A 25,948-nucleotide genomic window follows, 5' to 3' on the forward strand; every position below is an offset into this window, starting at 1 on the left:
TTCCCCCGCCACCCCCCAAGAAGACATTCTTTTGGTGACTCCAAGGCTGGTTTAACAAGACAAAAAACAGACTGTGATGGAATAGAGATGCTGACCTGCTCTGAAGAACTCAGTGAAAAGGGGAAATGGTGTCACACACAAGCTACAGAGCTTAAGTTCTAGTGAATCTTCCCGCTTCTTAAACAGAATTTGAGGTCTCACCGCCCCCCGCAAACTGGAGGGAAACAACAACAAACAACAAACCACACTGAGACAATCCCAGTCCAGCCCACATCACTCTCAATGTTGAGCATCAAAACCTCCTTTTCTTCCTTAGAGGGGTCCGAAGCTCCACCGAGCTAGGCAAGCCAGTCATTTTCTAACACAGTAGACTTGAAACTTTACTAAGACGACACAGGAATAAACAGCCGCTTGCCGGTAGGGTTGCGGGATGGGTGAGCGCGCGCAAGCCGGGGACCCTCGCTTAAAACAATAAAGCCCCCCACCGGGTGGGTGAGTTTCCGGAAACGACACCCCTTAGACTGAAGAGGGGGATGAGAAGACGGGGGTTGTGGAACCGCTCCGAGGAGAGGGAAGGAGGGCTCCTCGCTCTGTAGACACACTCACACATATCCACCTGCAGCTCAGGGTCTCGCGGGCCGTGGCGACCCGCCTCCACCCTGCACCCTCCGCACCTCCCTTGGACCTGAGTTCATTCTCCTCTCCCCCCAGCCCCTTCCGGATTTGGAATCGGACCGCGATCTCCCCGGCGGCGGCGGCGGCGGCTGCAGAGTGGTGCTGGCAGGCAGGGAGGCTGGGAGGCGGGAGGCGCCGGGGGACTTTACAGGCACGTTTCTGAATAAACTTTCCAATCGCAGGGGGTGCTGTTGCTGTACATTTTACGTAAAACTGAAAGTATCCCACGCCAGAGTGAAGCCCGCTTTTTGACAGCGGCAGCACGCGCGTGTGTGTGCGTGTGTGCATTAAAGAGACAGGGTTTTATTTCCAACAGGTCTTCCCTAATTTCCAGGGAACGTCTGCAGAAAGGCGAGAGGGGGCTGCTGGCTCCCGGGTGTGCGCCTTGGCGGGCGGCGCCTGGGGAGCGCGGCGTTGACCCGGGGCGGTCATCTCACCACCGTAGCCTCCCCGCTGCTGCTGCGAGCCTGTCGCTCTCTCTCCATTCCCCATTTTCTTTTTCCCTGGGTAACAGCACAGGAACAGTTGTGCTCTGCCCGTAAGAAACATTTTCTTTCCATCCCTCTGTGCTTTTGCAGTTGCTCTGGAGTGGGAGGGGGTGTGTCCCTCCCAGGGACCCGGCTCGGGGACCTCCCGCGGCGCCGGGAGCACATTCCCAGGGACTGGGACTCCCGGGACTGCCCGCGCTTTGTCCTCGGCCGCTCAGAGAGGTGGACGCCTCGGCGCCTCTCTCGCCCAGGCCCCCGGCGCTCCCCTCCGGGGGCCAGACTCTGGCTCCTCGTTCTTTATTCCTCGTGCTCTCTTTCCGCGACCCTTAGGAGCCGGGGACTCGGCACTTCCAGTTGCATTCAGACCCAGTCGCTTGGCGGGGCGCTCAGATCCCAGATCCCTGGCTCGGCCTTGGGGGCGCCCTCGGGCCCTGGCCTGCGCCGCCTCCCTCTCCCTGGTCCCCTCTTTCCAGGCCGCCCGGGCTCCTGGAGACTCGGGCGCTGCCCTTCCGGACCTGCAACCCTCCAAACTTGGGCTAGATTCCGCGTTGCCGTGCGCTCCCTCCCGTCTCCCCTCGCCCGCTGCGGAGCTGTAACTTGGAGGCTCAGCTCTCAACTTCGGGTGATTTTTCTTTGCTGTCCTCTCCTCGGGCAAAGTTTCCCGAGCGCAGCCGCGGGCTCGGGGCTTTTACTTCGGCCCCTGGCGTCCGCACGCGGGGAGCAAGCGCGGCGGCGGCGGGGAGGGGAAGTGGGTGTGCGTACGGAGGAGGGTGTCCGGGAGCAACTCTACCTGGCTTCCCTCCGCCCGCGCTTCCCCAGCCCGGGGCTGCAGCCTCCCGGTGCACTCTCGCTCTATTTTTTCCTTTTTTGAATAATCTTTCATTTTAGGGCCCGCGTGTGTGGGGGGGAGCAGGGCGCACGTCTTGCTCCCCCCCACCCTTTCCTCCCACCCCTGCCACCCCTTTCTTCTCTCCCGGCCACGCCACCGCCGCGGCGCTCGCTGCGGCCACTGGTGAGCCTGCGGCCCCAGCGCCCCCTCCCCTCGGCCCGCCCCTCCCCCGGGGGCCGCGTCTGGCGTCCGCGGAGCCCCCCGCCCCGCACCTCCCCCGCCCCGCACTGGCCATTGGCTTGTCCTGGTCTCTTTTTCATGTCCAGCCCCTGATGTGTGTCCATTGGTGTGAGCTTCCCCTTCCCTCCTCCCCTTCTCTCCTGCTCGCCCTGCCCATGTTTTGTGTGTCTCTGTCCATCCAGACTCCTGACGTTCAAGTTCGCAGGGACGTCACGTCCGCACTTGAACTTGCAGCTCAGGGGGGCTTTTGCCATTTTTTTCATCTCTCTCTCTCTCTCTTCCTCTATCTCTCTTCTCTCTCTCTCTCTCTCCCTTTTTTTTTTTTTTTTTTTTTTTTGCTTAAAAAAAAAAGCCATGACGGCTCTCCCACAATTCATCTTCCCTGCGCCATCTTTGTATTATTTCTAATTTATTTTGGATGTCAAAAGGCACTGATGAAGATATTTTCTCTGGAGTCTCCTTCTTTCTAACCCGGCTCTCCCGATGTGAACCGAGCCGTCGTCCGCCCGCCGCCGCCGCCGCCGCCGCCGCCGCCGCCGCCCGCCCGCCCCGCAGCCCACCATGTCTCGCCGCAAGCAAGGCAAACCCCAGCACTTAAGCAAACGGGAATTCTCGCGTAAGTAACCCAATAATAGTAATAATAATTATTAATAATCACGAGAGCGCGCAGGACTAGAAGCAAAAGCGAGGGGGAGAGAGGGGTGTGTGCATGCATTTTTAAATTTTTCACGAGAAAAACCTCCGAGAGTCGAGGTAAAAGAGATTAAAGGGGGAAAAACCCTCATCCCATCTCGAACCATTGCCGTGTATGCACTTTTGAGACAGTACGCACCTTTTAATTTTATTTAATTTTACAAAAATTTGACTCCTCCTCTTTCCTCCTTTCCGCTGCTTTATTTCTCTTTTCGAAAAGGAATGCAATGATTCCACCGCCCCCCCTCCCAGTTTTGCAAAATAATGAACAATGCTAAGGATGCGAACAACTCACATGCAAACCTGGGGGTGGGAGCTGGTGGGGAAAGGGAGGTTGCTTCCCACTCACCGTAAGAAATTGGCGGGGGGGGGGGGGGGAAGTGAGTGAGTACAAGTCTAAAAAACGATTCCCGGGGAGAAAAGAGGTGAGACTGGCCTTTGGACACCAGCGCGCTCACGGTCAAGTGTGCAGCGTGAGGAAAGTAGTCATCCCCACAATAGTGAGAAAGTGGGACTGTGGAAAGGGGCCCCCGGCGCTCCTGAGTCCGCCGAGTCGGGAGAGGGGCCGCGGCGGCGGGGAGAGCCGTGGGACCGGGAAGGACAGGAGACGCGGCCGGCACTGCCGCCTTTTGTTCCGGCCCGAGGTGGGTGTTTGTCCCGCTGCCTTTTGTGCCGGCTCCTCGCGCTTGCCCTCCCGCGCCGCCGCCGCCGCCGCCGCCGCCGCCGCCGCCGCCGAAGGGCAGGAGCCAGGGCCGGGGGAGGAGGCGGCCGGGGGCACGCGGGAGAGGGAGGGAGGGAGCCGGGACTGCTGCCGCCTAGGTTGCCGCTGCCCTCCCCTCCCGACCGAACCTCAGAGGCAGCAAGGAGAAGACTGGCACATAAACAAACAAATACATAAAAATAAAATAAATAAAACAAGGCAAGAGAATGTACAATTTCTTGCCCCCAAATCGAAGCCAAACGCTCTGCCAACCCTTTTCTGTGACGGCCTTCTCTTTGACTCCCCCACCAGCCCCCCTGCAAAAATCTCACAATCTCTAATCCAGAAAAAAATTTACAATCACCCTGTTCCCCAAAACCCCTTCAGTTGCAAACTTAGGGCGCCGGCGGCACGGAGAGGGAGAGAGGAACTCCCTCCTCTTACTATTTTTTGGAAGATTTTCAAAAAAAGTGGAAGTGGATTTTGATTGGGAAAAATCTCGTGTCTGAATGTTTACAAGCACCGCGTGTGCGGGAGCCTCCTGCCAACAAACAGACAGAGGACCGAGCGCGGCGCGGCAGCCCCGGAGCAGGCGGCGGCGGCGGCCTGGCCTCGCCCGGGCCTTGCCCCACCTCGCCGCGCCCCAGCCCAGCCCCGGATCGCCCACCCGGTGCCCGCCGCCCACCCGCCAGGCACGGCGGCAGGCCACGCAGTGACTCCGCGCTAGCCTGGCCCGCGGTCCTGGTCCGCCCCCAGCACAATGCCCAGACCTCTTCTCGACCTCCCAGACTGCGAAATCGGCTGGGTGAAACTCGGCTTTGCAAAGCATTTTTATTTTGCAAAGCAACTGTAAAAGCGCGTTCTGCGCCTCCCCTCCCCTCTGCCCTGGGTACTCTCTCAGATGTCTCTTGTCCACAGCTCGGGACCGCGAGGAGGTCACCACGTGCTTTCCCTGCCCACCCCCCACCCTGCCCGGTCTGGCCACGAGTCCCCCTGCTCCCCGAGCACGGCCAGGCCAGGTGGCGGGGTTGCCGGGAAAGGGCAGGGCAGAAGTGTGTTTGAGTATGCATTTTGAGGGTGCTGGATCCTGGGACCCCGAGCACTTCACCCTTTGGGGCTTGCCCTCTTCCCCAGGCCTGGCTCGGTCTGAGGTTCTTGTGAGTCTATATAAGAGGTGGTGGTGTTGGCTGTCTCCCGCTGACTGCGCCTGAAAGGCGGGCGGTGGGCACTTAGGAAAGTTTGGCAGCAAGGGAAAGAAAGGCGTGAGGGCCCACATTCCCCCCCTACCCAATTTATGATTCTTACTTTAAATTTTTGATGCAGTTTTAAAGGACCACCTATACTTGGTTCTGTGTTTTTTTTTTTTAAAGGGGTGGTGGTGGGGGGTGCGCACAGGGAATTGAATTTTTCACTGGGCCCTGGAACTTGTCACACACTTCGGAAGCTCCCCCGCCCCGGCACGTTGCGGGGCCCTCCCTCTCCCCACCCCCTCGCATCCCTCCCTCGCCGCTCTCCCCCGCCCCCCACTCCCCCGGCCGCGCCGGATGCGGATCAGACGCGGCGCGCGGCGGTGTGAAGTTACAGCCCGGCCAGGTACCGGCGGGAAGGAAGGGCAGCGTTCGCAGGACTCGGGAAAGTCAGGCCCTTCTTCGGAAGGATGCAGTGGGGGCTCAAAGGACAGACTGGGGCGCGCAGTCCGGGCTGCTCCCTCGTACCCCTCTCCCTCTTGGGTCCATCTTGGGACACTCTAGGCAGGGAGGGTTAGTTCCCCTTCCTCCTGTCCCAGGGTTAAAGGGCCAGTTTGGGAGGGGATGAGGGGGCTACTTTCTCTCCTCATTTTCTGGGTGCGCAGAGGGGGCAGGAGCCATCCCGGTCCTCAGGACCACCCCCCTGCCCCCCGCCTTTGCTCTGTGGGCTGAATGAGCCATTCGGTCGCTAGGAGGCAGAACAAGATCAAGAAAGCTCAGCGAACTTGAACCTGTACCAGAGCCTCCCCCACCTCCTGCCCGGCGATTCTCGTCCGGGGAGGAACAAGCTTTGCGAGGGTGGGGGTGGGGGGAACGAACGGTTAGGCAGAATTCCCTTTCTCTCCCCCATCACCTCGTATGTCTTTGTTCTTCATTTTGACTTTAAAAATGCTTCTGGCAGGGGCCGCGGAGAAGCGACCGGGCGCGCGGCCGACACCCCCGTGCGCGAGCTGAGACCAGCGCGCGCCGGGCTTGGAGCGGGGTGCAGTTTTTGCTTTCTTTCGCGGCCGGCATTTTTGGTAGGGAGGAACCGGGAGTGCGCGCTCTAGGGCTTCGGGGCATGGCCAAAGAGGGAGATATGGCAAGTTTGCACTTGGTCTCCAGGCTCACTTCTTCCATCCCCTCACCCCCATGGAAAGCACAGACCTCGGTGGCCTCGGCTGGCTTGCTCGGCGGCTCTGCAGCCCGGCACCCCCCTCCCCGCCTCCCGTGGCTCTCGCCTCGGAGCTCGGAATCACAATAGTAATAGTTATCATCATAATGATGCGGGCAAGCAGCGTCATTAATAATGAATAACCGCAGCCACCTCTGCGTGCACACCCAGTGCTCAGAATTGCGGGGGAAACGCATTTGCAGAGATCCCCCAAAGTAAAAAGTGTAAGCTTGTGGACACAGAATGAATTTCAGGACCCGCACTTGAGGTGTGTGCGGAGATACTGAGACTGCACCAGGTTAACCAGCCGGTTTTTCCAAACCTCACTTCCTTTTTCACCAACTGGCGGGCCCAGGGAACCGTCACCCCGCGGCCGAGCTGGACGGGCATGGAGGCAGCAGTCAGGGCCCCTGGCTGCCCTCTGCCGCCGGGCCCCCGGGCCGCCGGGCCCCAAGACCCCGCGGTCGCTGCTGCACGTGTTCGCAGCAAGCGCGGCGGGAGCCTGCAGCCAGCACGCTGCTCGCTTTGTGCCTTAGAGTCCCCGCGCCCAACTTCACTTTCTGCACGGTCCACCCCTGCCGGGCCCCCTGCCCCGGGCCCGTAGCCCCCGGCTTTGCTTTTGTTTCTTTGCTTTTCCTCTCTGAATTTCAGCCTCCTTTTGCTTCTTTACCCTGTTAAGACAATCAAGGGGAAGGACTTGGAAAGCAAACTTGAAGACACATCTCCCTTTCCCCCTCCCCCTCCGCTCCTCGGCAGCTCTCGTTTCCCTCGCTCCTTACCAACATTTCTTATAAGGATTATTTTTTTTTTTCGTTATATTTATTCTTTTGCAACTACACAGAGAGGAAAGAGATCTCAGTCTGCCACCGAGAGACATTGAGACGTTCCAGGCTGTCTTGCTGTTTGAACGTAGAAGCATTTTATTTTCTATTTCTTCCTCCCCTCGTAGAAAGAATTCGCGGCTAATTATTATGATTATTTGCTCACTCCCTTCCACTTCAATCGAGGACTCCCTGCTTTGTAGCCGGAGTTGAGGCCGGAGCTTAGAAACGTTGGTATTATTGGGGCGAAGGAGGATGGAGTTGAATTGAGGGAGGGGGTAAAATGGCTGAGGTTAGGAAGGTTTTTAGGGAAAGGGGAATTTGCATTAAAATGCAGAGAAATTATCAGATGCCCAGAAAGGAAATGTTGATTGCCACTGAGAAAAGATGTCAATGCAAATCAGTAGACTACACTATGAGAATTGTGTTTTCATATTTTCTTTGTGTCCCACTTTGTCTGATTTTTAATAATATAGCAGCAATATTAAAACACGGTTTGGTATTTCTCTGAACATCACTAGCCAAATGTTTTGCAAGGAGACCGATGTTAAACGTATTTCATACATCAGGATATAATTCTTGTTAATTAGCAATAATTTACGTTAAGAGCATAGAAAATGTTGAGGTTACAGGTTTTATATCTGTACATTTGATCATCTTGTTATTTTCAAGAACTTTGCCTCCTATAAAATTAATTAGGTGAAATGTGGAGGTGTAATCAGCAACCTCTGAATTACCACTTCATTTCCCGGTTTTGATTGTAAATCAGTTCAGTCACTACATTTAGAAGACTTTAACCAAGTCTGTTTTGAACCACATTACTTTTAACTATTTGATACCTAGGAGAATATTTCCTTTTGCACCTAAATAATATTCCCACTTTTAGAAATGTGTCAGGCCTTGGGAAAAAAAAAAAAAAAAGAATCTTAACGGTGGAATTAAAAAATTTTTTTTTTGCAAAGGTTCTGTGTACTACTAACTTTGATAAAATAAAATATTTTCCTGAGTCTTCCTTCAGTCTGAAACCTCAGAACTTGCAGCTAATGCTAAACAAAAAAGCCACATTTATCAATGTGTACTTAAAATCCTTAATTCAGACAACAGAAATATTTTGAGAATGAGTTCCCTATTCCTCACTTGGTCAAAATGGAAGCAAATGTAAGAGAAGAATGACATAAAGGCACAATGCAGAAGCACTTCCGTTTGTCTTCTTTTATTTGAAAAGTATGCATATGTATTCTGTATTTATCTTTTGGCCAGTATGTTGGGCAAATAAACATAAATGCTTACTTTACTGTCTTTATTAGTAGGAATATAACCTTCATATTCCTGTGGTGACCTTATGTTAAATTAGGAGGAGTACCAGAGGCTAGAAATTATGAGATGTCCTACTTGAGCACAGGTGCAGCTAGGCAGGGCTCTCTCAATATTATTTCACCTAGCACATCTGGGAGTTACTCCAGATCTTCCCCCTCAATATTCAGCCTGGGTAGGGTTGAAATAAATTTAACCTGAGTTCACTGGATTTTTGCACTTTATCAAAATCTGTTCCAATATTCTACACTCAAATTAAAATCTATTTTTTGATTCTCTGTGGCTTTAAGTTCATTAAATGTGAAATTGGCAGCTTGCTAAAGAAGGTCAGACTGATTAACTGTTTAAGACTTGTACATTTTCTGCTTCAGTTTTATTAACTGGCAGCATCCTGGATGTGTTTTGTATTTTGTGATTTTTTTTTTCTTTTGATAGTGCAAGCATAAGATTTCATAAGCAGAGACTTACCAACTCTCTTTTCCCCTTTGGAAGGTTAAAAAATGATAGAAGCTGGTAAAGTAGATGCTGGAGTATTTTAATACAAAGTTAAAAAAAAAAAGCCAACAGGAAAAAAAGACATGGCTACCTTGTTATACCATCCGCTGGTGATTATGTGTGCAGAAATAGTCACATAATGAAGCATTTTGGAGCTCATTCAGAAAATTAGTCAACTTTGACAACATTAGGTGAAGTATTTCAAGTCTAAAGAAAGGACTTCTCAGCCTTGCTCTGAAATGTGGTGTTTGCTTGACCATTCTGATTTTTATGTCATGGATGCCACCAAGTACAAACATATTTAGAATATTTTAGGCATTCCATTTCTCAGAATTAAAAAAAAAAAAAGACTAATTGGCTTATTTTCTTAAGTACTCAAAAGTATCCCATTTAGCTAATGTGTCTGAGAAGTATTGCCAGTGAATTTGGTATTTCTTTGATTTTGTGGCACTGCTGAGAGTGAAAGCAGAAAGGTTTTTGGCAGCGTGAATTATGCTGCGACATGATTATTATTTAGATCCGTTTCATAGGTGCATGCAGTCGTTTTCTTATTACGGCAGTGTAAATGTGGCACATTTTTCGTGTGACATAGTAGCTTTCTAATTTATGAAGCCATGTCTGTTTACTTAGGAGTATATACATTCACACACAAAGGGTGTGTGTGTTTATTCACCTCTCCTTTCATTCTTTGGCACAATGGACAACTTAGTGTATAGGAAAAAAGAAACAAATTTGGTTTCTCTCCACTTTTTTTTTTAACCAGTTTTTCTTGTAGTTATTATTTAAACTTCCTTTATGTTCCCTGTGTTAACTATTTAAGTAGCATTCTTTCTAAACTTACAAACCAGACACATTTGTTGCTGTGTGTGTGTGCATGTGTATATGTGTGTGTGTGTGTGTTCTCTGGAGTTATGCAAGGAAGACTGTTTTCTATACATATATGATGATTTGCCTCATTGATAAATTTGCTCTCTGGTTGATAACCTTCACATCCTTGTACATCTTGTATACTCACATTTTCTGGGTATTACATAGAGAAGCCTAGAAACACTTTACATGATGTGGTAGGATGGCATGGGGTTGAGATGTGCTTTTCCCCCTTTCTCTCCTCTCTGGCACTCTAATAATTGTGCTTTTGTTTCTCCAACCACAGCCGAACCTCTTGAAGCCATTCTTACAGATGATGAACCAGACCACGGCCCGTTGGGAGCTCCAGAAGGGGATCATGACCTCCTCACCTGTGGGCAGTGCCAGATGAACTTCCCGTTGGGGGACATTCTTATTTTTATCGAGCACAAACGGAAACAATGCAATGGCAGCCTCTGCTTAGAAAAAGCTGTGGATAAGCCACCTTCCCCTTCACCAATCGAGATGAAAAAAGCATCCAATCCCGTGGAGGTTGGCATCCAGGTCACGCCAGAGGATGACGATTGTTTATCAACGTCATCTAGAGGAATTTGCCCCAAACAGGAACACATAGCAGGTAAATGAGAAGCAAGGAGAAAAGCTGTTTGCATGTTTTCTTTTCATTTTCAGAGGTGCTGTAGCCAAGCAGTAAGGAGTGGTAAAGTGCTTTCTCTATTTCTCCATGTGACTGTCCATGACAGCCCTGTAATGTTAAAATAATCATTTCTGTTGCTTACGTCCAGAACACAGAAAAATAAATATTTTCCACCTAACTGAATCAGATGTAGGCAGGACAGGTACACACACCAGACACCCTCTCTCTGGATCTGTCGATTTTGGATTTCTTTTCTTCCCCATCCCCACCTTCTCATTTCGAAGTATTGAACTTTACTACACCTAGTCCAGTTCCATTGTCCATTTCCAGACTTGGTGACATGTCAGAGGCAAAGTGGCCATATAGGCATTTGCAGTTCAGCTAACGACTTGTTTGACTCAGAACATCTGGCCAGGCCTCCTTAGGGGTTCAGCTCGTTCTCAAGGCTTCCCTGAAGTAGACTAGGCTGGCAGGGTAGTTGGAGGAGGTGGAAAGAGTTAACTGAGCTTCAGGGCTAGCCTTGGATCCATATTGGCTGTCAGCCCGGATGGGGCTGTAATTAAACACAGCCCCGTGGTGGGATGACACCATGACCTTGACTTTAAGATGCCATTTTCGACTGGCCAGGCCAGAGTAGAGAGGGCAGTTGCTGAAGCGCACAGACATGCTTACTCGAAAAGTTTAAGGGCATGTTGGAAATTTCAAAAGGTTGGTTTGACAGGAACGGCTGCTCCCTGCAGCCTGCCTCCTCAGCTAAATGATAAATGCTTCTCTGTGCTCTCTCTTGTCTCTGATGTGGTTTTGACAGATGTATCTTGATTTTGTTTGTGGTTTACACAGCCACATGTCACCCTTACAAATGTCCAGTCCAGACTCCACTGTTTCTGCTATAACACGATGTAAAAATTTTCTTGGAAAAATCCACACGCATATTCAACAGCCCTCCCTCCTTCGGTTAATTTTAGCAGGGAGGTAGCTAGGTGTGTGGGTTTCTCGGCAGCTCAAGGGAAAAGGAATTAAAGGCTAGCAGTGGGACTTAAATTCCCTGCTCTAAGTGATAAACAGCAACGCTATATAGTGACCCTCAAAACATTTTTTGATTGAGCACATTAGACAAAGTCGATACAGATTCTGTGATGACCGACATGCCATGCCTGTTGGTGGATCGCTTTCTTCCATCTGCCCCCCACCCAGCTCCCGAAAGGCAAGAGGTTTGTTCAGTTTTAGGAAAGGTGGTGCATATCATCAGTTGATTCACTGGAACTTGTCTCTCTGACCTAGTTTGACCACAGAGTTGAACCATAATAGGTCAGTGGTCCAGAGGGGATTAAATGTCATATTATTTCTCCTCTCCCCCTCTAGAATTTGATCATTAAAACCAAACGTGGCATTTTCTTTCTTTTTTTAATGCTTTCTGTAATAACACTCAGATACACTCCCTTTAGTGAAATGGGAAATCTGCTACTGGGGAAGCTGCATTTGCAGAGTGTATTTCTTGAATCCACCACATTTACCTTATGTGACATGTAGGTGAAGATTTTATCTTCCCTACCCCCCAGTAGGATGTGGGAATGACCATTTCCACGTGTTGTCTTGTGACTGGAAGGAAAATGAACAGAAGTGTAAGGCATGATTAATGAAGCAAGAGCAGGCGGAAGGGGATTTGTCGTCTTCGGAGATCCAAAGCCTTGCTAAATCACCAAATATGGAGTAACACTTGCGTGATGTAACATCGTATTTACATATCGAGCTGCTCGTTTAAAAGACAAAACACAGTGTCTGTCAAGCAAGAATTAAAACCACACTTCTTACTGAGGTCCCAAATAGGTTATTCAGTCTCAGATTAACCAGCTCAAAAATTCTGTGCCTCTGTATTTGGAGGAGGAATCTAAAAGCTGGGGGGAAGGCCTTACGTATAGTTAAGGCTTTTACTGCTATCGTTGTGAATCTATGTAGGGAAATAAAAGATATTTGCTTGAACTCCCTGGTTGTCTAAAGGTTCTGTTGTTTTTTTTTTTTTTTAAAGAACAAGTACAATAGCAGAACCTGGAGAAGCCAAAACCAAAAGCAAATTTAAAATATATTTTATAGAGCTAATAATCAATTGTTTAACTGAGACGAAAAGCTCTCTAAGATGTCTAAGATATTCAGTGGGTGCACAACAAGTGCTGCGACCCAGGTGAGGTAAACCTTTCGTGCATGAATAATTACAAAGTCTTGATTTCTTTCATTGTGTTTAATCACCTGTTCCCACCCTGGAACTGGCTGAACATAAATAGTGTGGTCACATCTCAAAGTGAGATGTCAGTAACTAGAATCACGACTTCTCATAATTCACAGTAATGAATTAAGAGTTTCCTATGGTGAAATTACCATTCTACCATTGCACATAAATTCCGATGCTCTGGCCCTCAGGTGCCCCTGAAGCGAAGTTCTGGAAGACGGCTATGTGTGTACCCCCAGCCCATTTCTCTAAAGCACGTCTCTGCAATTCCAAGTCTGCTTTTCTTTTTATGATGAGGAAGGAAACAATAACAGTAATCATTCAGTAGATATTTGAATTGTGTCACAAAAAGAAAAGAGAAGCAATGCTTTTGTATTAAGGAAAGAGATATATTGATGAATCTCTAGAAGAATATGTTTGGCAACCACATAAAAGATAGTCATTTAAGCGTGCTGGGTAGGAAAGCCTTTATTAAAGTGATGTAAGTTGGATTTGAGTTCACTGTGAGCCTGTACCATTTTATAGGCAGGAAGCAAGAATAAAACAGTGACAGATTCTTCCTAAGATAAATAAAACTTAGAATTCGGGGCTTTCAGATAGGAGAATAAGGCAGAGTTCTTTACATCTTGAGTAAAATGGTATGCATTTTCACTGTACTCAGGCCTCTCCAAGCTGAGGTTTTTTTTTTTTTTTTTTTTTTTTTTTGAGACAAGAGTTTTGGTCTTGTTGCCCAGGCTGGAGTGTGGTGGCATGATCTTGGCTCACTGCAACCTCTGCCCCTCTGCCTCCCAGGTTCAAGCGATTCTCCTGCCTCAGCCTCCCTAGTAGCTGGGATTACAGGCACCCGCCGCCAAGCTTGGCTAATTTTTGTATTTTTACTAGAGACGGGGTTTCACCATGTTGGCCAAGCTGGTCTTGAACTCCTGACCTCAGGTGATCCACCTGCCTCAGCCTCCCAAAGTGCTGGGATTATAGGTTTGAGCCACCTCACCTGGCCCAAGCTGAGTATTTTTTAGAGAGGATTCTTTTTACCTGGTGAGTAGATGGGTATGTGCTCCCCCACTTCATCCATGTACACATATGAGCTGTACACATAGTTGTTAATCAGGTTGATTTTTTCATTTTATTTAAATATTCAAAATATTGTGTGATTGTGACCCATTGAGATAATTGAAGTAGTATTAATTTAGCTGGGAATTAGCAGCTTATGTTGTGTGGGCCCAGTTCATCAATGTGTGTGTCAAATATCCACCCTCAGATATCAGCAGCCTTTGACTTGCAGTCAGAGCTTTCAATAGGGGTTTTGTTTTGTTTTCTTTTATTTTTAGTCTCATATGTTATGATGGGGGAAATATTCATGGAAGATGACTGAATGTGAAACTGCTGTTCCCTTATAGAAAAGACCCAAGCATGATCCCATCATGTCAGATTTGAGGTTTTGGCTTATTGCACATAGGAATCTTTACATTAGGTTTGGGCTGTCATAAAGTTCACTTTTTGAGAGACTAGAGAAAAAATATGACAAATCCTATAAAATGTAGTAAAGTCTGCTCCTGTTCATATGTAACATTTTTTTCTCTTTAAAATCATAACATAGACATTTATATCAGGGTATTTAAAATTATTTGCCTAGACAGTATAGCTGGTATTTAAATAATTATATATCAGACAGATACTCTAAAGAAGGGAGATATACTAATTCAAAATGGAAATACATTAGCATGCTACTTAAAAGTAGATCAAATATAATATGCTTTTCAGAATTTAGAAAATTAACTTACCTTTTCTTTTTGTATCCATTCTGATTCTCTCCTAGCTCAGACTGAACTGGAGGATGTATTTGTGTAACTTGTGGTATAAATGTAAATGAGACTATAAATTATAGTATGCTGTTATGACTACTTATTTTTCTTTTCTCTTTATTTATGTGATTCTGAATAAAAACGACTGACCTCTGAATTTTCAGCATGGCAGTTAAAACAAAAAAATACCACTACCACAAAAACAATATACTGGTGAACATTTTATTTACCTTCAGAATCCAGAGAGTAGAGAACATTGTTTCCTAATAAATACCTAGGATTTTCATAGGGAGCCTATGTTTGCGAGGCCACTATCCAAAGACTCATGTTCATGAAACTGGGAGTCCTATATACAAGCTGTATTTGTAAATAAGACAGAGAAAGGTTGTGAACTGGCAGCTTGGATGTTTTGTCAAAGTACAATGTCAGAGAAACTCTTTCTAAGACAAATTGTAAATAGAACTGTCACAGTGATTGCATGATTGAGCCGCAGAAGTGTCCTACAATTGTTGGCATTGTCAGGACTTTTGAAAGCTTAATTAAACACAGTGGCCCGCATGGCTGCTAAACTTACTAAGGAAAGCCAAAAGGAAAAAATATATATATCTAAAATGTAGCAGATCCTAAAGATCCCAAACTTCTTTAGACATTACCCTTGTGGTGACACAGAAAAGATGCATTGTGCATTTTCCTAGTCATCTTTTATAAATAATAGTTTTGAGAATAGGTCCACGTGATATGAAGATCATCCTGTGTGTGATGTGGAGATTGTGTTAGTTTTTCTGTCTCCTGCTGTTACAGACAGTTAATGTAAAAATGGCCTTTTATTGGAAACACAAATATGTATTCACTTCAAGAACAGGAGCAGAGGGGGACAAAGTTTCCCTCCCGTTCTCTGTGTTTATTCTGTGAAAGCTTAAAAAAAAACAACAACCAGTGCTGTAATTTCTTAAATCACCCCATTCCTTGTTGTGTTGCAAGTTGTGCCTTTACTATAAAGGATCTGAAATATGTTTTGCACACCTTTCTCTTAGTGAATGTGGCATTTAATTGTGGAGCTGCACATGGACTGGAAAATGCAACTGGGTGTAGAAACGTGCAGGCAGGGTCAGGACAGGCAACCTTCAGCTCAGGGAGGAGGCGAGTTGGATGCATATTAATGGCACCTTTTAGAGTCCTGGAAAATCATTAATGTCACACTGCAGCCTCCATGTAGTTTGGCTAATGTGGGAGTACTAAATTGGGGTACATAACAAACATGCAAATCCTAGGGAAACATTTTTTAGATTTTTGTGATTTCTCAATGAAAGTGTTTAGTAACAGAGAATAGGTGAATGGTGGCTTTGCGTGCTGGTCAGTAAGAAAGGAAGAAAGTTTGGCTTTCCTTTGTGGGGAGATATTAAATTTAACCGAAGTAGAAAGCATAGCGAGGGAGATGCACCAAGATTGCGTCACTCGATGTTAATTTAATCTACTTTGGTTGGTCTGTTCACACCCTTTATTGCACAAAGAAATCATTTGACAAAATTTACCCCAAGTCCAAGTCTGTTTTTACATACAGTAGTACTAGCTTTGTGCAATAAAAAGCACTTAGCATCAAGCTGGACCCAGCCTGGCACCTTGCCACTTTTTTAGCGTGAGATTTAATCACCAAGGATCTTTAGTACCTTTCTGCTTGTTCAGATTTCATTTGGGTCATGGCTATGTCAGCAGTGTTGTTATTTCAAGGATTAAAAAAAAAGATTCTAACTTAGAGCCCACTTTTAACATTATTTCAAATCAAGTAGGTTTGTATGTTATGTGTCAATTTGGATGACATTAATAAAGTTCATAAAATACGTTCAGCCTATATAATTTAATGGATAATGACTACTATTTTTATTTGTAATACAAATAGGAAATTGACCATTGTCTCCCTCCCTCCTTGGTTCTTTTCTCCTACCCAGGTAAATGAGCATCCTTAAACAGCTTCTTCCTTTTACGACCAGGGTACAGAGCACTGGCCAATATCAGTAAATTTACCTTTGTAATTTGCCACGTAGTTTTTACAACATGACCTAATTAATTTGAGCACGAACCATATTATTGCTACTGGAGTCATTTTCTGTCACAAACTTAATTTCCAGGAAATGTAACCTGACAAATAAGAATTCTTTAGCTCTCTCCATGTGCTCCTAGAGACCAAAGGCAGATTTAAAATAATAATAATTTTAAAAGTGCCAGCATTATTAAAGCCAGTATGCTTGATGCCAAACTCAATTTGAAGCCAGTAAACATCAGACTGTATTTCTAATCAGTTTTAGAATGTAACGTATTCCATATTGGATTCATTGGAATTTGTCTCCTTGCTTTTTACTGGCCAGCTGCACTCCCTATGCATTTTTAAAACATTTCAGCAAAGGCTTTTGCTGTTCTTAGCAGGGTTAGTAACTTGGGGTCTATTTCTGAGCTCATTCGTCATTCTGCAATGGCATTGAGTTAGGTTGGCAAGGGAAGGATTTGAGGCATGGGGGGTGGTGAGGTCACTTCTGATCCCAGCAGGGAATAGGTGAGCTTCATTTGCCTTTACAATAGGCGCACAGTTACTGCACCTTGGAGGAGCTCTCAGGTGCCGCTCAGATGGGCGCATGTAAATGCCCTGTCAGATGTGGAGCTGGAATATTAATGCTTCTTCCACCACCGCACCATAATAAAGCTGTACACAGCAAGCTTAATATGCAGCTAGTCTGGGGAATTGTATAAACTTAGATAGCCCAGTGTGAAAGACAGCAATGGAAAAATGCTCGATATGCCACAGTTTCCATTCTTGTTCTCCTTTGATCTATAGCAAAATGAAAACATCATCCTTTTCTTCTCTTGGAGTTGTCTCCCCAACTCTGCCACCTCCCAATTCACCACCAGAATTTTTTTGCATGTGCTGGTATGGAGAAATGCAACATAATTTGTTTCATATGGTTAATTACAGGCGTTTGAATATTTAAAATTTTAAATAGCCACAGTTCCAGCTTTTCCTGTTAAAAGTATGTGATTTGAACAAAGGGAGTACAGTGTAAATATTTGTGGTGATTTGCAACACCCCTCTTTCCCCATTAAACACACACACACACACACACACACACAGAGAGAGAGAGAGAGAGAAACATTCAGTTTAAATCTAGTACTGATCTAAAGGACTTCTGCACCTTCATTTGTACTTTTTTTTTTAAAAAAACTTTCAACTGGAATTCCATTAAAATATTTCACCATTATATTTTTGAGTCCACATTGCTTGAGGTTCATTTAACAGAATCAACAGCTGTCAGAAGCAGTTGTGGTAGATCCACAAAACATATAAAGAAAAATACATGTTTCCTGAAACAAAACACTTGGAAAAATAAGCTGCCAAGAACTGGCGAATTAGAAGTTTGCAGACAGGGAACTGAAGTGTCGTCTCTTGGTTCACCCTGGAGACTGATGTGAGCGGATCTGATGCAATGCTGCTGGAAGATTTACCTGCGCAGGTTGCTCCTCTAAGGCAATGCGCAGTGCACGATTGACATGTGCACCAGAGCTAAGCTGGGCCTCAGCTCACTCCATCTTCTGCCCTATTTTTTCCCTTTTTGATCTCTTTAGATAGATAAAATACCAAGTTCTCAGAGTGCTAAACAACAAATTATATGTACCTAAAGGTGAGATGATCAGGTTTAAACTTCCTGTAAAAGAGGCGAGAAGGCGCCTTGCACACTCTTTTCCAGATAGGGCTGGCAGCATGTTATTCAGAACTGAATCGGTCTCCGCCAGGGAATTCCCAGTGGGAACCTGGAGCAGGTATGTTGATGAAGGGGATACCTGGGGACCTTTGGTCACTCACAATGAGTTTTTGTTTGTATTCTGACTGTTGTTAGCATTGCCGATGAACAATTACACCTACAATTTGATTTTAGTTTTAGATAGAGGTGAATCTACTGATTAAAAACTCCCATTAAAATAAAAAATGGAATTATTGTGAAACCTGCAAGGGTGCCTTCAAAAAGAACACCGGTGTTGTTGTGTACCTACCTCGCCTTTCTATTTGCTTTTTGAACATTCTAAAAAACACAAGGAAGCTTTTTGCTAAGCATCAGGGCATTTAAATTTATTTATATTCATCAGTTGTTCATTTTCTTAACATGTAATGATGCATAAAAAAGCTGCAAGGAAATCACATCTGTTAATTTTTAGAGAAATAAGGTGTAGCTTGGATTCTTATGTTGGAGCACAAAGCACTGTGTGCCAAGTCTGATCCTGTACGTTTTAAATATAGAGTTTTAATATTTGGCCAATCCTCCCTCTCTCCAAACAAAAACAAACCTCAAAAAACTAAGAGAACCAAACCTGAAGTATTCTCCTTCACCAACTCAGGGTATACCTTGATTTTATGATTTATTTACTTTTAGGGGGGAACTCGTCAGTGAACCATTTACTCCCCATTTTAACTTCCCTGCCCCAGATCTTTTCAGTTCCCAGTTAGAACAATACATTAACCAATGTTAAATCTTAAATCGCATGAGTTTCTCTCTCCTACTCCATTGCACCCTAAGATTTAAAAAAAAAATTATTCCTTTACATTTAAAAGTGAACATTGGCTACTGAAGAATGATTTAAAGGCTGAAAAAAATTTTAATAATAAATCGTAACCTTCTCATGTTATGTTTTTGTTATGTTAAGGGGAAAAAATCAATAAGGAAAAATTTAATTCTGATAAAGATACTCTTGGATCTTTGAAAACAACTGCTGTCCTTTTAACTAAAACATTTGAGCAGCTTCAAAGACTATGTATTTCTTCTGATCTTGGAGCTGTGTGACTGGTAGCAAGAAAGAAAAAAAAAATCTTATTCTACATACAAGTGGATTGCTTAACAAGTCAGCACAGACACGTACTTGTTTGTACAATAGAGATAAAAATTCCTGTATAAAAATAATTCAGCTGCTGACAGCAGGCATTGTTGTTGGACCTGTCTTTTGTGCTTGTCCCAGCTCTGGGCCCCCCTCCCCTCCTATCTGCTTGGGGCAGCCTGCTGCCTGCACACTCCTGACCAGAAGTTAATTGCTATATATTAAGTATATAGGTATTGTATTTAAAGAGGACTATCTCAAGGCTTCCTATATGCATTCCACTTTACTTTCTGATGTGATTGCGGTGTTGCCAGCAGGGGGGTGGCAGGCAAACGCTCTAATAGGGAAAATCACTTGAAGGCAGTTAGGGGAAATTTGGCCTTCAAGTCCCATTTGCTCTGCAGTGTAGCATCGGTTTCTAAACTTTTGTTTTTAATCTAATTCTGATTTACCCTGTCACATCCCATATCAACCCTCGTTGAACTCTACTCATGTAGAGTAACATTAGTGTCAAACGGAATTGGTCAGGACTGTGGACCTGTGGCTCATACAGTTGGTTGTGGATGTGGATTCCATGCAGCTCTGCATCCTATCCTTTCTAATAAATGTTAAAATGTGGCACATTTCTGAACAGCGCCCAAGGATAAGAGAGTTAAGAAATCAGGGAGTAGTACCTGAGATTTTCTCCCTTCTCTTTCCCATTTCCTTGATAATATCCACATTTCTGGTAAGATCAACTCTAGGAGAAAGTCTGAGGCTGGGGGAGAGAGGGGGAGAAGGGTGCGGAGAGAGGTTCTTGGAATATTCTTCGATAGCAGTTCAAATGAAATCCCCACAGCAGAGAGCTTTTGGGTCTAGCAGTGGAGCGGTAAGCTCGGACACGTGGCCTTTCGAAGCTGTTATTCTCAGTCTGACTTGCACACCAGCTGAGATAGGACTTAACATATACTTTCTTGCTTTCACCTGGGTTGGAGAGGTTCGGGTTGGGTGGAAGAGGAATTCATTGGGAATTCTGTCACTAGAATTTTTTAAATGTCAGGAGGTTAGCAAGGTGTGGGTTAGCATTCAAGCAAAGGATTCTTCTCCAGACTAGTAATTGGAAAGCCTGAAAATCCAGGTTCCCACGATACTCTAATAACTGGGGTGGGATGGTGGTGGTGGGTGGACACCACGGCTTTCTGAATGTCAGCTGATGTCTGCATGACCCGTTCACCATGGATTCAGTGTGGCTAGTGCTGAATGGGGGAAATCAGAAAGGCAGATCTCAAGCAACAGGATATGCACTCCTCAGAAGTAAACCAGACCTTGCTCCTCTCCCTCCTGTGCCTCTCCTTTCTTGCTGGTTTCCCTTTGGAAGCAGAAACTTCTAAAATTAATGCCACTCCAAGCCAGTGAAAAAGCTGTTTTTATACCACAGTGGATGTTTACACAGGAGAGACAACTTGAGGGGGAAAAGGCTTTTTGGGAGGGTGGAGGGACTCGAGTTAATCTGTTCTGTTGGAGGACTGTGCAGTATTGCCTATGAGCGACTCTGGGCTGTTTTTGATAAATTACCATGTTTAGAGATAGGTTTGGCTCTTAAGGGCTTAGTTTTATGAACAAAGTCCGTGACGATGTTTGCAGCCTCTGTTTGTCTCTTAGCCCCTTTGGCTTGACTAGAAGCTCTATGTTTAGTTTAAGCTCAGTCTGGAAGATATAACAATTTTGCATTAAAAAAATGAGGAAATCATAGGAAGAAAAACCCTTTGCTTTTTGGATGAATCTTACTGATAATTTGCTAAAGCTCATTTGAATTTTAAGCACTTCTTTAATCTTCAAAGGCTAAATTGCTTTATGAATATGCATGGTGTGGGCAGACTTCAGTTCATTACCTAGTTGTAAATTCTAATGACCATTAGGTCCTTCCAGTAATTGCGAATTGTTTTGCATTTTTGATTGGCCTATTAACATGTACATTCGGTGCACATCAGGCTGGCCTGTCAGCCTGCTGAAGGAGAAAAAAAAGGTGAAAATTGTTTATAGCACCAAGATTCTTAGATTTTCAATCTTGCAAAATTGATGATGTAAAAAAATTAAAGCAGTGTTTTTTCTTCTCAAGATTGAAAGTTCACCAAGAGATTTGACATATTTAATTTACATGATGACTTTGCACTCCTTCATTAATGCAATTTGCATATGAAGCTGTTGTTAATCACTTTTGATCATGTTTTGTGTATTAGCTGCCTCAGTGGCTCTCCTCCTCAGATGCCCCAGTAGAAAGGAGCAAAATGATGCATCTTCTTGCCAAGTTTCCTTTAGTGAATTGAGGAATTAGAAGTCTAACCTTGAGTAATTACATATGTTTTATCCGTTTTCTTTTAACGTTAAGTACAGTTTGTGAACGTGTTGGCTGGAAATCGTTCTCATTTGGGGAGAAGACTGTAAAATTTAAGTATATGATTGAGGCACTTCCAGATACATAGAGAAATATGTATTGCCTGTTTCTGTTCCCCACGAATGTTGCAGGGCAGTTTTATTGTTAGCAGTTTGATGGCAGGAAGCCTTGGCTATTCCAGTGTATTAAGACATCAGGTTCCTCCTTTGGAAGAGGGAAGGCTACAGAACTACAAACCTTTCTAACAATGCTTTAGATTTCTTCTTTAGATAGATGGCTAGCACCTAAAGAACTTGGGCCTGGGTTTGGCTGACTCTTTTATCTTTTAGATCAAGTAAGTTTTCCCATTCAGCTGCTGCTCTGAGCTACAATGTGTCCTCCCCTCATCACCAAAGTATATCCTGGTCTCCAGGCTCCCTGGGCTCCCAGTGTCTCCCTCAAGGTACACGAGTGCCCTGGTCGTGAAAACAAGGTGCTAACTAACGGTTTCCAATTTTTGAGACCCTGTGATTTTGGTGTTTGCCTTTGCTGTTGAATAACCTGTGCTGTATTATTGATGTTCATCTTGGGTTTGTGAGTTTATCACTGGTTAACAAGCAGAATCAGAACACTGAAACTGATATTCTGATTAAAAGGAATGTTTAATGAAAGAAAATAAATTGTGATGGAAAATGAACAGTGTGTAAGAAACATAACTCTAATTTTAACCTCCGAGGGACCTAGCACTGCCCTACTGCGACTTCCATCTATACCATGCTAAAAGCATGCTTCAGTTTAAAGTTGTTAATATTCAGCTGGGAAACAGTATCCAGAACACAAATAAATTATTAAGTGCATGAACTTTTTAGGCAGTAAGATGAACTGATGGGGTCCATCTGTGAGATCCAGGGGCTTTTTATTTGTGTGTGTCGAGCGATTCTGCCCTCTCCGACTTCACAGCCTTTGGTCTCCGGCCAACTGCATGCATAATTGATTCCACACGCACTATCATTTTCTTGATGTAATTGCTTTACTAAGATATGATGAAATCTAATGGATAATTTGCTATTTGAAAATGGGCAAAAAAAAAAAAAAATCTTCATACTTTATGTGGGACTGAGTGGGCAGTAGAGAAAGGGGTATTCAGCTGACCTGGTATTTAAGAAAACAAAACAAGCAACACTGACTTATGCATGCTGCTTCAGTTGCGTTGGCTGTGGATAGGAAGGTCTTTGTGACATATGGAAGCCAGTGTATAAATCTCTCTCCTTCTATCTTGCATCACTCCCTTCATTTCTTCTCTCTTTCTCTCCTCTCTCTCTCCCCCAAACTTTACAAGAAAGGGATCCTAACAAGGTAAAAAGTAAACAATTTAGTCATCACAAGCCTTATTATTCAGTCTATCCAGGAGTTTTGCCATGTCGGTTTATTTAACTTCCAGGAATGTAAACACTGACACAGCCCTAGAAGCAGCAAGAAAGATTACAGTATTAGAGTTAAAAACATGAGCATGGAGGAGCTGTGCTTTATACTCTGCTATAATAACACTTTACATTGAAACATAATGGTAAGTCAAAAGCGGACTGGAAACTTCTGCTTATATGGAGTACAAATTTCATTCTAATAGATTGGCATAATCTAGTGTACCCAGGGTAGATTGTTATATAATGGAGAAACTGTATAAATGTCAAGGACACAAATAATTCTACAGGAAGTAAATGAAAAGTATTAGAATTTCTTAAGTCACCATTAAATTTTGTTGGTGGGACAGTCTCATTAGCTGCTTCAAAATCATGTGGCTTTGCATAAGTCTTTCGAAAATGTATTTTCAGGGAATTTAGACGGTGAAACATTGTTTTAATCCAAACCAGTTCATGCTTTAAATATACCTTTAAAAAAATTGTACGGTTTTTCAAAGTACTTAAAGGGAGTGGAGGGGTAGAAAGCATATAAGTGAATCCATCTCACTGTGGCAAACTGTTTTTCAAGTAAAGTCATAATAATGAACAACACATGATCTGAAATTTGATCAGCAAACATATACTTATGCCAAGGAATTTTCTTTCTTTCTTTCCTTTTTTTTTTTCTTTTTCGCCATTCACATAACCAAGGTTCTGTAAATCAGTAAACCAGGCAGAGAGTAACTATTGTAAGGGGGAAACCAAACCATAATACCCAGAATGGCCCAGAAGCTGTCCTTCTGAAGAAACATTAATGCCACCACCACCAAAAAAAGAAAAACCAAAAAACAAAACAAAACAAAACCTTTTTACAAAACTGGAAATGACAGAATCGTTTTAAAAGAAAAAAAAAAACCACCTTCTGATGCTCAAAACTTCAAACTATTAATAGACCACCAGTGAGATAGACTGTCTTTGTGCCTTGAAATGCAAAATGAGGGAAATAATTAGCAGAGGAACAAAATTCTCAAAATTTGAAGAACTTCTGTGATTACTGGGGGTACAGTGAAAAGAAAATGCAAATTTCTTCCTGATCTTAATTAGATTCGATTGTGCGGTGGGTGTGTTGGATTTGGGGGGAGGGGCAGGGGCAGGGAGTGCTGGGGTGAGGCGTGAGGCAGAGTGTTGCGGAGACAGGTTAACAGGGGCCTGGCGGTGTGGCAGGAACAAAGGCAGCTTCCAAGGCTGGTGCAGGATTCCGTGCCTTAACCCAGATGCTCTTGGTGCCCCAGTCTTGAGTCCTTCATTTAGGTGGGCTTATTTCCCACTGGGTCTGGGGGATTTCATTTGTCTTTTGAGGGGCAGGGTGGACACTGACAGAACAGCTGCCTGGGGAGCCTAGGAAGAGGGAAGCAGCCTGTGGGTAACTTTTCCTGATCACATGGGAAGGCTAAGACGTTATGGATCCTGCCTTGGGCACTGGGGTCAGCGTCTCCTGGTGGTGTCTGCACAGGGCCCCCCCAGTGCCAGGGTACTGCCAAAACACGCTCTTGAGTTTAATGGTAGTGGTTGGTCTGAGTCCTGCCGAAGCGTATGGAGCAAGTTTCATTGGCTGGACTTTCCCTTTGCATGAAATAATAAAAGACCTGGCCAAGGCTTATGAATCTATTTTTGTTTCATTAATATTATTTATTATGTATTTTATTAATATTTTTAGGAGGGACTGCGCTCTTATTTGACCATTTGTAGTTATAATTAATACATTCCGTACTGGTTGTAAAAAGTGTACTTGCATTTAATTGCAAGTCAGGGTAAATTAATGGATATGATTTAAAACAAAACTCACTTAAAATATTCTTGCAGAAAGCAAAGGAGGGGGCAGCCCCAGTATTTAATTTATTTTCTGGGTTAGTGTCAGTGGTGAGAGGGTCGAAAAGGTTGTGTGGGTCCAACGGGATTTGTGTCTGTGTGTGCAGGACGGTGGGGGCAACACACAGGGAGGAGGAAAACCTGGGCCGGAGGAGGGATAGCCAGGAGCTCTTTTTTTTTTTTTTTTTTTCTTCCTCTAATTTCTGAGGTTGCCAGGAGGGGCTTAAGCAAAGTGGTCAAGTCCATCTGCTCCGGAGAAGGTGGTAAAGAAAAGAGGTTAGTGGCAAGAGGGAAGGAGCACAAAGGGAAAATTGTACATTGGGAGCGTTACTCTCCCTGGCCGTGGTGTAGCCAGACTGGTTTAGCAGACAGAATGATAGATTGTTTTGTCAGGGGTCCCAGGGTGCGCCCTGAACTTGAAGCACTTTGTTTATCTTGAATAGAAAGGGAAAAGCGCAGACATAATCGATGTCTAGTTTTTAGGAGCTCGAAAGAGGTAGGAGAACAGAGAAGACTCGGGAGGGGTAGTGGGAGGTGGGGGAGGTGCGGGCCTTGGTTGTGGTTGTCCATTAACAGATGAACTTGGCCGAGGGCCAGGCTTTAGATGAGAGCGTGTCAGGGCCCCAGTGCAGCCAAGCCTTTTCAGTGTTTTTTTTTTTTCCCTTTTTCTTTCTTTCTTTTTTAAATACCTGCTGACTGTACATCAAATGCTCCCTGGTCTTTTGGCTAAAGGCAAAAAAAATAAAAAAATAAAAAATAAAAAAATAAAGAGACGCACAGCTCAATTTTTTCCCTCCTCTGAACCAGTTGAGGCCAGTCTTTTGGCTACACACGCGGGTTCTATCATCTTTCCTGGCTTGCCATTGGGAAAAAAAGAGTTGTGATAGCGCCAGTAACCCGAGGGCCAGATGGGAAGGGTTTGGTTGTGTTCCGGCGACCAGGTGTGAGAGCTTGTGGTGCAGTAGGGTGGGGCGTGGCCGGCGTGCCTGCGTGTGCAGGTAGGAAATCAGTGGAAACTCTTTTTTTTTTTTTTTTTTAAATGGCTGAAGTTTAACTTGTTGGAAGGGGCCTGTGAATTAAGCTGTCGGTGGCTGAGAATAATATGCAAGGAAGGCTCAGGAAAGGCCAGGGGTGGGGAAAAGGTGCTCTTGCTAGAGGCACAGCCTTTCCTGGGCAGAACCAATGGCAAACCCATGTGTTTGGGCTTGTTTTGTTCTCGATTTTCTTATCTTCTTGGCCTCTTCCTGTGTTTTTTCGTTTATTGTGACATTATGCATTCATATATGAATG

General features: G+C 45.0%; 1 protein-coding gene across 23 annotated transcripts in view; it reads left to right on the forward strand.

Annotated features, from left to right (window-relative positions):
* The first annotated feature begins 1,962 nt into the window (after positions 1–1,962).
* BCL11A (BCL11 transcription factor A) overlaps positions 1,963–25,948 on the forward strand; it is a 100,612-nt gene continuing 76,626 nt past the window's right edge. For 8 of the 23 annotated variants that reach the window (XM_045369252.2, XM_015433633.3, XM_015433639.3 and 5 more), the window contains exons 1-2: positions 2,399–2,848; positions 9,809–10,138. In XM_045369252.2, the coding sequence (XP_045225187.1) occupies positions 2,794–2,848; positions 9,809–10,138 (385 nt within the window). In that variant the 5' untranslated portion in view covers positions 2,399–2,793. Of the gene's footprint in view, positions 2,176–2,398; positions 2,849–3,352; positions 3,570–5,178; positions 5,219–9,808; positions 10,139–25,948 lie in introns of those variants that run through there. The other 15 variants (XM_015433631.4, XM_065527060.2, XM_065527062.2 and 12 more) reach the window with 4 other exon arrangements.

This window comes from Macaca fascicularis, chromosome 13 (genome assembly GCF_037993035.2).
Source record: "Macaca fascicularis isolate 582-1 chromosome 13, T2T-MFA8v1.1".
In the NCBI taxonomy this organism is placed as follows: Eukaryota; Metazoa; Chordata; class Mammalia; order Primates; family Cercopithecidae; genus Macaca; species Macaca fascicularis.